The following is a 15,191-nucleotide window of genomic DNA, read 5'->3' as shown; positions in this document are numbered from 1 at the left end:
TTACATTTTCGTTGGCTGCGCATCGAATCATGCGTCTCTTTTCTTTCTTTCTTTCTTTCGTTCTTTCATTTTTTTTTCCTCTCCTTCTCTTCTTTCGCGGCGCTCGTGAATTTGGCTGTATTGAAGCGTAAAAATTGCCGAACGTGTGTACATGTATACGTGTCTAGCCGACGAAATTCCAAATAAACCTGAAAGTCCGATGAGATATACGTAGAAAAAAAACAGATGTCCTTTCTCCATACAATCGTTATATTGAGATATATTGTGAATCTCCGTGTGTTTCATTCATACGAGACGACGACCGGCTTTTGCAATGCAAAAGAGTGTAGGATAAATCAAAATTAATATGCTTTCGTCCAAAATACGAGCAATCGATGTAACGATTCGATCGTGGAACACATAAATGACTCGTGTAAATTGCGAGTGAGAGTTTATTCAGATTTATTATAACCAGAAATTAACGATCTCGCGCTAAATCAACGTTATTATTCATTCTCGCGATGACTGCGTGAAATATGTCGAGGCTTAAGTTTAAACGAAATATAATTATTTGTATAAACTGTTGACTTACGCCACACAACTCCTCATGTATATGTAATTTATTTCAGTATAGACAATTAATTATCGCAGGCGTTAAAATTATATACATATATGTCTGAATGATATTTATATAAATTTAGAAAATCGCACACAAAAGCGTATAAAGAATTTTCTAAAAAAAAAAAAACGAAATGAAAAATTCAAAGGACTTGTAATAAAAAAATATTATGAGATATCAAATAGTCTCTATAAATGCTAATTTAAACGCGACGGTATTAATAATGGCAAGGATTGAATTAAGATTACATTTAACGTAATTGTGACCAACTTTCTTCTGGTTATATTGCGGTGAGAACTTTAAGAAGTCGAAGGAAATTTCTCGGCGAGATATCATACCACGAAAAAAAAACTTGGAATTTTAATATCTTGACTTATAGCGATTGTTTTTCTTGGCGGGGGGGGCTGTATCTTGATGGGAACGATTGATCCTTTTACGGCGAGCAAAATAAAAAAGAAAAAAAGCTGAGAGAATCTCGTTGCACCGTCTCGATGGAGGATTAAATATCGCAAATTTTTTCTTCGATAATACGCAAGGGGGGACGAGGGGGGCTCACTCGGCGCGCAATCCGGAAGACCAGAAAAATGTAGGAATACGTTTAAACGCGATAAAATTTTTTCGCGCGTAAATGTACCCGTTAACGACATCAAGCGCAACTTCAGAGAGATTGCGAAATAATTCGGATTCCCTGGCAATGAATGCAAAATTATATCAAACGGAGTTCAAAGCGATATAAAATATCCCCGCCTTGTTCCTCCCTCCCCCTCGATCCCGCGCGCTCAGTCCAGAGATTAAAAAAAAAAAAAAAAGATATCTTTGCAATTCATACGCGGCTCATTTCAATTTAGATTAAAATTAGAACTTTTATTCGTCCCTCTCTCGAAAAATTTATAAAATTAAATTCCTCTCTCTCTTTGTTAAATATATTATATTTCACTGCTAACCTTCCCTTTTACATTTGTTACGACGCACACATATATATACGATCGATCACTCTTTGCGATTTCCGTTACCTGTAAAATTAAATACGCGCGTGTCATTATGCGTCATCGCGTGTACGAAAGTCAAAACGATAATAATAATAATTTGCCGATAATAATCGATTGCCTCGTCGTTCGATATCCGTGCGAACCCGAATGATCGTAGGGTAATAATGTTGATCCCGGTGAGAAGATACATACACGAGGGGTGGTTTAAGTGCGTGTTTAGCGGTTGCGATCCCTCGTGGCCTTTCCGTGGGACACTAAAGGGCACTAAGGGGCAGTATAAGGCTCGTATAAGGTGGAGAAGTGGCAGGGAGAGAGAGGTAAGCCGTGTGTTGCACGCGAATCGCGATACAAAATCGTTCCGCGCAGACAAAGTATTGTCCGGCTCGATCTTTGGCACGCTTTGAAAATCTTTCCAAAAGACAGAAGAAGTTGATTTAACTCAAACTGAGTCGTTTGTAAGATACACTCTTTTAATTTTAACGCAGAAAAAAAAAACAGATAAAGTCGCATTTCTTATTTCCAATGAATCACAGGTACCTCGACTAGTAAGCAGTGTTTGCTGTTATCTAAATAAAATTATATAGATGATCATCTAGATGAAATTTTGGCGTTATCTTATCTTTATATAGATAATAAAAAAATGTATTATCTATATCTGCATCTTAGATAAAAAAAAGTGTTATCTTTACTAAATTATCTAACATAATATTCAGATAATTTGGTTTAGAATTTCATAGCACATGAAAATATTTTAAGTAATAGAACTTGAGCAGTAAACGATAAAAACTTATAAATAAAACTATAAATATATTTTTATATCTATAATTTTAATTTTTTTATTTTACATTTCATTTTTTAACTGTTTACATAAGCGATTTTAAAAATAATATTATCTGGAAGTTATCTAGATGAATCGTCATATAATTTTATCTTTTATCTATATATTATATATTTAAAATAAAATCATCTTTATCTTATCTAAGATAAATTTACATATTTTTATCTCATCTTTATCTAGCTAATTTTAAAATCATCTAAGCACAACACTGCTAGTAAGTGACATTTAAGTAATTGTATATCAGGATTACGATAAAGTAAGCAATTTTGAACCAGCAAAGATTGAAAAAAATATAATATCTTTGTAATCATATACGTGGCTTATTTCCTTTTTTTTCTCTTAAATGGAATCATATTATCATTGAAAATCATATTATCAGTGAATAGTTGATTATCTCAATTATATATGTAAGTATAGCATTGCAAATTTCACTAAAAGATTCAGTTAATTAATAATAAAGTGGCTGTCAGTTATAGTGATATTTTAAAATCGTCTGACATTTATATATATAATATTATATATGAGATAAATTTATAACAATATATCTTGTTAAAAAAAGAAATATCTGAGTTTGAAAAGAGTTGTTCTTGTTCATTTTTTGTAGGTTTATTATATTTTAAGCGTAAAAGAATAATAATGTACATAATTCTAGAATACTAGTTACGTGTTTCATTGCTGATGATATGTGTAGAGTAGCTTCTCTCTAAAAAAAATAGCAATCAAAGATAAATGAAAAAAGTTATAAAAGCTATATATTGCAAATACACAATTATTAGTGATTCTTAATCGAAATCTTATTGCTATAATCAGATATAAGACGGAGGAGCAAAGTGTGAATATTTTCACTGATCTTCGGTGAAATCTTATATCACTGTTTTAATTAATGACATTTTTGCTCATTCGGTTTAAGAAAGTTAAATTTAAAAAGAGGACATTTTTATTCATCCTTCTCGAAAAAATATATAAATAAATATAAAAAAATTTCTCTTTTTTTTTATAATACAACATTTTATCCTGTTATTAGACGCATCGAGAGTTAACAAGACGTAAACAACATATTGAGAGTTTATTTCGCCGGAACGATCGAGTTCTTTGATTTAGTTATGTAAAACGAGATGACAACCGATGCGACGAGCTTGACGCTCTCAGATTCAGAAAGCACCAATTCAGTGTTCCCTTGCCGGATGTGTAAAATTCGAACTTTTCTGACTTTTGTCGCCTGCTCTGGCTACCGTAGCATTTGTGTGTTTCTGGTTCATTCGCGAATACGAATAGCACCGCAATGACTAAGTTTCCGAGTTGTGTTTAAGAGCTTGACATTTCTACGTATTCTCATATACCATATATCTTTCTCTCGCGCGAGTTAGATTTTCTTTATAAAATAGTTAAAAGTTGCGAGAAACGCCACTCTGATGAATAGAAGGCTCATTTTTAAGATTAAAAAAAAAAGAGAAAAAAGATAAGAAAGACTACTCGCGCATTTTCCTTGCAGTTTATATACGTTTAGAGCGATATTATCGCGTTCGTATTAACGAGCTTTAATTTACCGAAGCGCGAGAAAAAAAATGACAATCTCAAATAACTGGAACGGAATTAAATTGCCTGATCATTTGCGAAATTTGAAATTTTTAATATTATTCGCAATCTTATATAGCGCTACTTATGATTTAACCATTGGTAGTAACCAATTTGTGTGCGACCTACTCGTTGCTCGTAGCAGGAAAATATATTAAATACGATGCGCGATATACGTCCACGATGCCATTAATTTATTCCGTGTACGATAACAGCTGAGTGAGATGAGTGCGCCAGATGAGAAAATTATTCAAGATCCTACGAAGATACGTACATATATTCCTCTTCGCCCTCGATTTTTCTCTAATGTCCCACGCTTCGAATTTAATGAGATCCTTTATTGATGAATGACATTTATCAAAGTATCTCGGTATCATCCGACCACGTGATTTAACGATGTCACGTGCTCATAATTTTCTGCTTAGCCTTCCAGCAAAAATTGAGCTTTAGAAGATTAAGCAGACGGAAAGTGAAAGGAAATACATCGATCTTAAAAAAAATTTTAATTAAAAGTCGACCGAACGAAATATTAATGTTTAATATTTATTCAAAAAGTCTGCGATTATACGAAGCTCGTTTTAATAAAGATAATTAAATTTTTATCTTCGATATTAATACAGGCTGTTATACAAGTAGATGTTATATTATATTATTGACTCAATAATTTTTTTTAGTTTTTTAGTAAACAATCGCCGCTCTCTTCCATTTCGCAAATCGCAATTCGTAAATATAATTAAATTGGTAAAAATAATAAATACATTTCGCGTATAATAAATCTTAAGAAAATGTAATAAAATAAAGTATTAATTTTCCTACCTAATATACATACCTTAAACGATCCGAGATCTTTCACACTGCAAGCCAGTTTGACATTTCGTCCTGCCGGTACCGTAATATTTCCTATTTCGTCGACGAATTCAGGATCAGGGATGGTGGTAACTGAAAAAAGGAAATATATATATATAATCAGTGTATATAAAAGTATATAAAAGATGTATACATACATCGATACATAAAGTATAATATTATCTATAATGATATCTCTAAAGTATCATATTATCATAAAACCGCGATAAATTTTCTAGGCTAAACATACGTAATAATTAACTAATAACCTTGTATGTACATTTCATTATCGCTCGTGGACTGATAAGGAAGCAAAATCACGTGTAAATTCTCGCGTTAATTACATTCTACATCCGGCATATCCCTTCGACAATATTACAACATATTATTTGCGCACCATTGTATCTCATTGTCACACATCGCGTTTTAATTAAATTTTAATACAGTCGGATCCACGTGTGTATAGCAACGATGCTAGTAAAATCTTCCGCCAAATTCGCTTTGACGAATATGAGACAGTTTCGGGATCTGTCAGACATTGGCGCCGGAAGATAAAAAGGAGTTTCGGGGATGAGAAGGGGGACAGGGGGAGAACTCGATCGACAAAATCCGATACAAAGTTCGACAGCGAAATTTTTTGAAATCACAACGTCAGTGAGTTTGCAACGAGTATGCCAGGGGGAGGGGGAGAAGAGAGCGTACGTGCATCCCCTTCCTCCCCCCTTGCTTACCACCAGGGGGTAGGAAAGGAGGATCGATCGATCTAGGGGCGGTTGTATGTACGCGTGGCTGCGTGGATGCGCTTTGAGTTATAGAAGCTCACCAGTCGGTGTGACAGCTTAGTTATTGAATACAAAATGCAATTTTTCAAGTCTCTACGTTTTCCGACCATCGTCTCGTCGTCTCGGCGGATGGAAGATAGACGGTCCTTTGCGTGTATGCGCATGATCGAATCTCCGAAACGAGAAGATTTCGAGATACTTATGAAGATCGAGGTCTCCCTCTCCTCCCATCTGTCCTCTCCGTCCGCGATCGCATCTCATGCGCGAGGCCCGCATTTTCTAGGGGCGAGAGTGTCGGCAGGACACGATACGAGGTCGCATAATGGGGTCGGGTATGTCGCAAAAACGAATTTATACACGCGTTATACATCGCTCTTTGTACTCGCTGTACCGTCTCTCTCTCTCTACTTTCTATGGTATCAAATTAGATTGCAGCCGCGCGAGTGTTTGTGGTCGTACGTCTTGTCGAAATATTTTACGAAAATTCATTTTATCGTCGTTTTATTTCTTGCACAAATTTCTCGCAGCTGCAACAGCGACGTTGCTTCGAGAAAACGTTCGCCAAATCTTCGGAAAGGATTTAATTTCTATTAAAATACCCAGTTTCTCAAATGTTATATCTTAAGTGAATCTAAAGAGGAAAAGTCGATCGAAACATACTCTTGGTAGTTGTCTTTCTCGTTTTTTTTCTTTTCACCATAATGGCGCTATTGTAAACTTTAGATCCGATTTCAGATCCGAATGTCGCGTATCTTGTACTCGAATGAGAAATAGAGAGAGATAGAAAGAAATCTATTTTATTTACAGAAAGAAAGAAAGAGAAAGAGAGAGAGGAAAAGGAAAATCAAGGTTATTAAATTGGCTTCGCCATCCTGCAACTGCAAAAATACTCTCTCTTTATTGAGTCATTGAATATTTTTTTTTTTTATTATACAAATGTATGTCGAACACGGAGCAAACTCGAGAGCGCTCGCGCGTGCGAGTGACGTCACCGACAATCATGCGTTATGCACGTGGGATCGTTTTTAAAGGTAAATCGAAGCGACTCTCGCTTACCAAGTAACCGAAAGGTGTACACCACTAGAAAATTCTCTTTGGGCTGCTGCCATCGACTTTACCATTTGCGGGGGAGGGAAGGGGGAGGCCAAAGCAGCCTGGTAGCCGTGCGGCAACATGCGTGTGTGTGGTTGGGCGTTTCCGGTTGTACAGAGAGACTGCATTTCGAACTCGTACTCCAAATTTTACCCACATCATCCGCAATTGCGTCGTGTGAAATGACCCGTACGAGAGAGGGATTCCCGAAATCAAAAATTCCTTTGTCGTGAAATTTTTACTTAGTCGTGCCTTTAATATTTACGTATCTGAATCGATAAATAAATAACGTGCTCCAGCATCATTTTCATCAAAGCAGCGAATTTAGTAACGATATAAAGTATAATCACATTATTCGTGTAGTATTGGTTGAGATATTGGACACATTTCAATGTTTATTCATGAAAATAGTTTATCATAATATAACAATAACATATTATATATTATATAATAATTTAAAATGATATTATTTTAGATATAGATTATTTTAAAAATATTATTTAGATTATTTAAAACATAAATTTTATTATCAATATATTTAAATAGTATTTCACAGTTCTTTTAAATAAAAAATTATCTTAAAGTTTATCTTTTCTAATGAAAATATAAAAGATTCAAATATATAAAAAATGTTCAGCTTATAAACTCAATAATTAAAATTATTAAATAAAATAGCAACTTTAAAAGAATTTCAGGACTTCTTACTTGAAATAATATTTAAAGTCTTTAAACTTGCATTTCAAATATTATTTTTCGTATTATTTTAAATTTCATTTCAAATATTATACATTAAGAGAAAGATAATTGGAGAAATGGCAAATGGCAAAACAATTAATGCGTAAGAAATAAGGTATTATAGGAATCCTTTCGAATTACGTCTTTTTCGATAGCATTTCTTTTGTCCAAAGTCTCGTCGGTTGTCGAACTATTAATTATGCAGGGGAAGTGGCTTGACGAGAGAAAGATGCTTTCGTTGCGCGATAATTGATATGGTATCGGACGGTGAAAGATGAAAGCTATATCGCGATAATGAATCTCCGACGAGTGACGAGTAGCCGCGAGCTAACCGCGTGAAGAAAGACTGTTCCTCTCGCGCCTCTGAGAGAGGAGGTTCGGAGGGAAATGGATAAGAGGCTAGGGTAGAAGATCAGCGCACGCAACTTTTGCCGTATTATTCGCAGAAACTTTTACCTGACCGTATAATTGGGACGAGAGGGACGAGAGGGACGAGAGCACGAGTCGAGCGAGAGAAGCTAAAGGCGAATAACTTACAGAGTAAGCGCACAAAAGCGTGCTTATATGAGCGTAATACATACATATATGTATATACACGCATACGCGGACGTCGTCGGGGTGGTTTTCATGTGACGCGGAGGTGATTAAAGAGCGGGAGATCTCTTCATTACGGGTCGAGTGCCCGCGCGAATTTTAATTAATATCTATGGCAAGCCTCTCTTTTCCTTTCTCGCTCTCTTTCTCTCTGATCACGTGTCGAGCATCACGTGACCGAAGCCACGCACTGATCCTAACGTAAGATATTCTATGTGATAATCGCTTTGATTCATTAATTAGTAGTATGTATAAGGTAAGAATCTCTTTGACGTTTTTTATCTCCCCTCTCATCATTGATAAGTAAAATTTGAAATACTTTTTACGAACGAGAAAATTATAGGAAAATTATTTTACAATAAAATTGATAGAAATTCATTCTATTTATATTATAAAGTTTATTATATAATTTATATATAATAAATATATAAAAAATACGAAAGAGAGAAAGATTATTTTATAGTAAAGATTCTTATTATAAAGATTATCTTATAGTAAAAATTCTGTTCACAAGTGAGATATAATATTTATATGATATAATAGGTTTTAACGATTAGTAGTATACATATATAACGTAAAAATCTCTTTGATTTTATCTCTTCTTATCATAGATGAGTAAAATTTGTAAAACTTTTTGCGAACGAGAAAATTGTAGGAAAATTATTTTATAATAAAATTCATAAAAATGTATTCTATTTATATTATAAATTTTATTTTATATAATTTATATATAATAAATATACAAAAATACAATAAAAATTGTTATGTAATAAAAAATTCTGTTCAAGTAAGATTTAATATTTATATGATATAATAATAACGATTAATGTACATAACGTAAGAATTTCTTTGATGTTTTTATCTCTTCTTTTCATCATTGAGTAAAATTTATGAAATATATTTTGCAAACGAGAAAGTTGTAGGAAATTATTTTAAAATAAAATTCATAGTAGAAACTAGTTCTACTTATATTATCAATTTTTTATATAATTTATATATATTAATTATATAAAAGATATAATAAAGATTATCTTATCGTAACAGTTCGAATTGTATTCAAGCAAGACATAATATTTATGTAATATAATATTAATAATAACATAGATTTGAATGAATTTCTGCGACAAAAACCGATTCAACTTTTTAGTAGAGCGAAAGAGGTTAAAAGGGTCAGCCACTTCATTAAGCTCAAATTTTAATTAAGCGATATACTTCATGCTACGCTCATTCTATCATCTTCATCGAAAAAATCAGTTGCTGAAAAGGATGTGTAATCAAGTATCTGCTTCAAAACATTGCCAAGATAAACAATATCCGATCTTCCTCTTTTTCCTTTTTCGAATTATTGACATTAGATTAATAAATCAAAAGATAGTAAATCGAAATTATAGCAAACAGAATCAATCAATTTCTCTCAAGAGGTATATATATATATATCCCAGCAAAAGTGGGAAAGAAGAGGAGAGATCTTAAGGTTTTTGTATTCGCGCGATATGACGAGAAATTGCTGACTGGCCAAAACCTTATCTCATCATCAGACATTGATTTGTTATTTCTGAAAGGAATAATGGAATCCCAGTAAAATTATAACTCTTATCTTATATAACACGGGCTAAAAGTCTTTTAGAGTAACGGAAGGAAGGAATTAAAGGAGTTTAAATAAGAAAGAGTAACTCGCGCGCGACTAAACTTTTACAGGGTTGAGTGAAGCAATTTGAAGCGTTTCCGCTTACAAATTAAGTTTCTCTTACGCGCTATATTTAAATTGTAAACAAAAATTAAAAAAATATATATATATATAGAGTCTTAATTATACGTAGACTCACGGGAGGGTAATTTTTAAATCAGCGTCTCTCGCGCAAGACGATGAGAGAACAATCTAGATGATATCAAGGAATTCACTTAAGTACAGATAATGTGTGGAGTAAATCTCAAAGACCCGTACTCGTCTCGAAGGTGTCTCGCGGTGACTTGTATAAGAGGGGACCGGTGAAAAGTCTTGCCTTATACTGCCGCAACAACGCGTGCGATGCTCCCCGAGCATCGGGGAGCTCGTGAAGAAGAGTGCCAGGAGCAACAGTTTATGTCAATTTTCCGCTTCATGTACCGCGCACTCTCTTCGCGAAAAAGCGAGTCGAGAAGACGTACCTTCGCTGAGCATACCGTCCTGGAAATATCGCTGTTATAAACGCGAAAGGCGATACGTAATTCAATGCAGGGCGGGAAAGAAGGAGGAGGAGGGATCGAAGGGATGATTCTTGCACGACCCGTATTGACGTTCGCTTACTGTTCCAATTTCATCTATTTCTTCGTAATTATATCTCGTAATTTCATTTATTAATTCTGCACGATGTGTGTAAGAGTGTTACTGATTATTTCTCTATATTATTTCGATCGAAAAAAAATTATTTTATTTGTGAGTACCATTGGTAGCTGATGGTGCGATGGTTTATATCAATCTTTTACGCGAGTTGTGAAAAAATATTTTAGCATCTATGGGAAATATAAATCGTAAAATTTTGCAAAAGAGATTACAATATTTAATACACACACATATATGACGATTTAATCAGGAATTGTGATATAACTTATCATGGGTACAAAAAATAAATCGAAACTCGAATGTCTCGATTCAACTATAGATAAAATAAAAGCTTAAAGATAGAAAAGAAACGGCGATTATTTTATATATTCGATAATCGCGAAGCGCTAAAATCGAGCTAAATTTTAACTCTCGGTTAACAATCTGGGTTTTTTAAAACACAAGCAAATTTCCATTTTTTTCAAATTGCTGTTCAAATTTCGCTTTGTCTAAACAATTGGGTTTAATGGTTGGCTTTAAACTTTATTGGATACTGTAATAGAGATAGATTTTTTAAAAGTCTAGAATATAAAAATAATATATAGAGTGAACTAAAAAGACCTAGTTTGCTGACGGCGTTAGTAAAAAAATGATTACTGACGGAGGGTTAAACATCGAAATTGAAGTTTCGGAGGCGTAATTGAGTAAAGGAAATTCGTTTTGTCAAAACTTATCACGAGATATCGTATATGACGCGCGAGATAAGTGCCGCAAATGAAATGGCGAAGAAGTCGCGGAGGAAAAAGTCAGCGCGGCGGATCGGGAGAATCGAATTGTTTTCGGATAACTCGAATTTTCATTAAATCGAGATCACAATCGTCGTCTACCCTCCCCCGAACGATTTCGGGAACACGACGGGCGCCGTAAGAAACCGCCGCGAAGAGTTGTACGGTCTCTCTCTCTCTCTCTCTCTCTCTCTCTGAACGTTCATCAGAAATGCATGGGGTTCCCGCGGCCGATTCCGCAACCAGAAAAAGGACTGTTTCCTTCTTGCGGGAGAGGACCTCTACGTGGGGCTGTAAAGTCCGAACGAAATCCGAGATAAGGCGACGGTCGAGCGCGCACACATGTGCAACCCACACGGGAATATTTTCTCTCTCTCTTTTTCTCTCTCTTTTTCTCTCTTTCTCTGACTACGCACATCGACCGTTCGTATACAATTTATACACATATCACCGTCCGCAGACATTCCCGTTGGAACGGAGTTTATCTTGATTCTACCGGAGTATTTCCTGTCGATGTGCGTTTCACCCGCCGCTTTTCCCTCTTTTTTTTTTCTTCTTCTTCTCTCTCTTTCCATTCTCCTTTTTCGGCTCGACTCGGAGAAAAACCACGCCCGTGGAATGCACTCTCGGCGTGCGAATTGCGCACGTGCGAGACGAAGATTTTCACGGGTAAGATTTTTCAATGCTAATGTCACCTTAACGCCCGCCAGCGACGACTCTGTCAATAATCCTCCCGCGCGAGTGGCTCTTCCCGCTTAGATAATATAGTTTTCTTTATTAGAAATGTGTTTCTTTAGATGGATCACTCTCCTCTTAGACTGAGAGAATTTTCTCTTAGAATTTATCCTGAAAATCATGGTAATCGTGGGACAATATGGAAAGAAATTTATGAGAATTTCTTTGATTAAAATTTATCACATATCTATTATAATATCTATTACAATAAAACTAATATTTATTACAATAAAATATCAAACATGTTTGATTAATTTCACTAGACTGCATAGTTTATATTTTATTGTGATAGATATTATTATTTTTATTGTGATAAATATTAATCAAAGAAATTCTCATAAATTTTTTTCCATACCATATTGTCCGACGATTACCATGATTTTCAGGGTAAATTCTAAGAGAAAATTCTCTCTGTGTATAAAGTTACGGAAATGGCGAGTCATAATTCTTCAAATCTATCTCTAAAAATATCTCAGTTTTAATTATGAAAGGAAATCGCAGAAGCGTATTCGTTCGATCGAAACTTGGGACTCGGTAGACTTTCACGGTATAGACATAGGCGAGGATGCCTCTGACAAATGACAATAGTCTGTCTATCCCGGGACCAATGAGTCGTCCTTATCAGCCGCCTTACGGGCAACGCAGGCACTCTCGATTTTTCCTTTGGAAAAGCGAAAAAAGCCGCCGCCGGCGCACCTATCTATCGATATCACTTCTTTTGCCATGGTGGTAGACTGATGATGGAAAAACAAGAGCGAAGGGCGAGATAAACCTTTCTTTCGCGCCGACATCATCAGCCGCGAAGATTAAGTGGCCTTAATAGAGAAATATCCTAGATTAGTGGCGCTGGACGATATGACCGCGCGATCACAATTATCGGGTCGCGAAAAAAAAAAACTTTGTAACTGACGTTACCTCTTATTAATACGGATTATCTTCCGTTCCCACGATCGCATTGATCAACGTAAAAATGTGAGGAAAGGACAAATGTTATCCGTTTTTTATCGCGCCGTGTGTTTTTTTTTCTATCGTGCCACAAATGCCGCTCGTTTCGTTCCCATGTCTGTTATGTCCTTTTTTTTTGTTTTTATTCCATTCTTCTTTTACCTTTTGCTCCGGTTTGCAGTGAAAATTATGAGAAAATCGCGAGATAAAGATAAATCAAATCCCTTCTTTCGCTTCCATACACGGTGTTACAATGCAAAATTGAATAATGCGTATTAAGTGGAGTATATCAGTTTATGGTCAGACACTACCTTCTCGCATCAAAAATATCGCGCATAATCTTAATGTACGTAAAAGTTATCGTGTAAATAAATCAAATGCTTTTTTTCCCGAGTTTTTTACATGATAAAAAATTTGTTTCAGTTTCGAAAAAAACATTTTTTTTTTAAAAGAAGATAAAAAAAGCCATACAGTGACTCGCGGAATTAGAAGCCATTACAATTTTAACGTATGTAAATTATTATGTAAATGAATTAAATACTTTTTTTCGAGCTGCGTACAACAGAGCAAAAAATTCGAGCAATTTTCAAAGGGAGGAAGAAAAACATTCTCACAAAATTAAAAGATAAAGTGTTTAAAAAAATTTATTATTCTATTAACTATTTTTCAATTTTCTTTCATTTAAGCAAATTTCTTTTTTAAAAGAGGAAAAAGACTTTCAATAGCTTTTAAGCTTATAATAATAAAATTTATTATAATTAATTTTATTATAATAAATTTATTATAATAAATATTGTAATAATAAATACATAATTATAACAAATAAAATACATATAAATCACTCAGCTTGAAGATACTCGCTCTGTATAAATACAATAAATTGCGATTTAAAAGAGTGCAACATGAAAATAGCTTGTCAATCATCAATTTATCGATCATCACGATGACTCACTCGTGTATTTCGAAAACATTCAAGACAACCTCGCCGGAAGATTCGCCGTATCTCTTTAGGAATCACAGACTGTTTCTCCGCATTAAACCGAACAGTTATATTTGAATCGCGTTTCCAGTTTCTAACCTCCTCTCCCTTCCACCCCCTCCTTCCCTCCTTGAGCCTCGTTTATTTTCCCTCTCTTCCCGTCGTTCCTTTTTTTCTTCTCTCTTCGAGGTCTCTCAGACTTGCTCTTATTCCCTACCTTATCGGCTCAGATCTCATAAATTTCTCGGAAAACGCGATTAAGCGGCCCCCAGGCTTTCTCACCCACTCCCTCCCCCTCCCTCTCGCTCGGATACCATCTACCTCTACTCTTTACTCCGATCCCGAAGCCCCTCCGCGACCCTTCCAATCTAAGTATTCAAATGAGAGAACCAACTTGCACCCCTTGCGTCGTACGCCGTATAGCTTTTTACAATCGCGCGGTCCTCCCCCGCATGCTCGTTACATTCTCTCTACGAGGGATGGAAGGGGGAGAAACGGATGAGGAAGAAGAGACGCAGCGGCGATGGTCGGCCGGTGGGTGGACCGGCTCGGAAAACTTGCAAACGACGGAAAAGCAGCGGCGCACGTACATATTATTCGCGTGTAAAAACGAGGAAAAACGAGAATCGTTGCGGTATCGCCAAGAATTTTTCTTATAAAGAGTCCACGCTGTGAAAAATTCCCACGGTATATGAAAGAAAAAAGAAAAAAACCCCGAAAAGTCAGAGAATTTTTTATCCCAAAGTAATGCAAGAGAACGAAAAGAAGTTATAAAGAGACTGTCCAGGCCAATGACACGCGCGAGAGGAAATACCGTTATAATTAAAATTTGTAAAAAAGAAAATCGACAAGAGATGTCTTTATTATTATTATTATTTTAATTCATTTTATCTCCGTAATATTCGGAACATCGTTCGAAGATGGGGTCTCATATATTGAACTTTCTTACCCTATACGATGCGCGGGGAGAGAAAGAGAGAGACAGTTAAAATGTCCGATTTGGGAAAAAGATACTGGATTTGTTTTGCCGGCGATAGAATCTGCGACTCCGCCATTCTCCGCCGAGGAAAGTCTGGCAGTCGAATGGAGAAAGACGGAGATCTTATCTAAATGAACTGCCGGGCGTCGTAACTTCGTACATACTCCGGCTAAACGGTCGCGGAACGACGTGGAAATGTTCCGTTTTCCCTGAGAAAAGTATAATTGGACCCGGATGTAAAATGAGAAAGTCAGACTACTGTGCATCGTTTCCCGAAAACGAGATCTGATAATTCCTCGAGATATTAGGATGTACACTTATACGCCATTAGGGCAATACCGGTAAGCGAATAACCGTACAAACACACACAATTTTCTTAAAACGAGGGATAGACCGGGGAGAGATTAGGTCGTTTGA

At 35.5% G+C, this 15,191-nt stretch overlaps 2 protein-coding genes across 3 annotated transcripts in view; one reads left to right on the top strand and one right to left on the bottom strand.

Moving 5' to 3' along the window:
- LOC145941638 (synaptogenesis protein syg-1) overlaps nt 1-15,191 on the top strand; it is a 273,743-nt gene that overhangs the window by 146,296 nt on the left and 112,256 nt on the right. The window lies entirely within an intron of this gene.
- LOC145941649 (limbic system-associated membrane protein) overlaps nt 1-15,191 on the bottom strand; it is a 203,006-nt gene that overhangs the window by 136,964 nt on the left and 50,851 nt on the right. The window contains 1 exon segment of the mRNA XM_083047852.1: nt 4,830-4,939. Within this exon segment, the coding sequence (XP_082903978.1) occupies nt 4,830-4,939 (110 nt within the window).

Source organism: Prenolepis imparis, unplaced genomic scaffold (assembly GCF_030444845.1).
Source record: "Prenolepis imparis isolate NDT839.2.m4 unplaced genomic scaffold, iyPreImpa1.0 SCAF_1, whole genome shotgun sequence".
NCBI classification, from domain to species: Eukaryota; Metazoa; Arthropoda; class Insecta; order Hymenoptera; family Formicidae; genus Prenolepis; species Prenolepis imparis.
The sequence above is the reverse complement of the archived record's forward strand: the minus strand, read 5'-3'. Positions and strand labels throughout refer to the sequence as shown.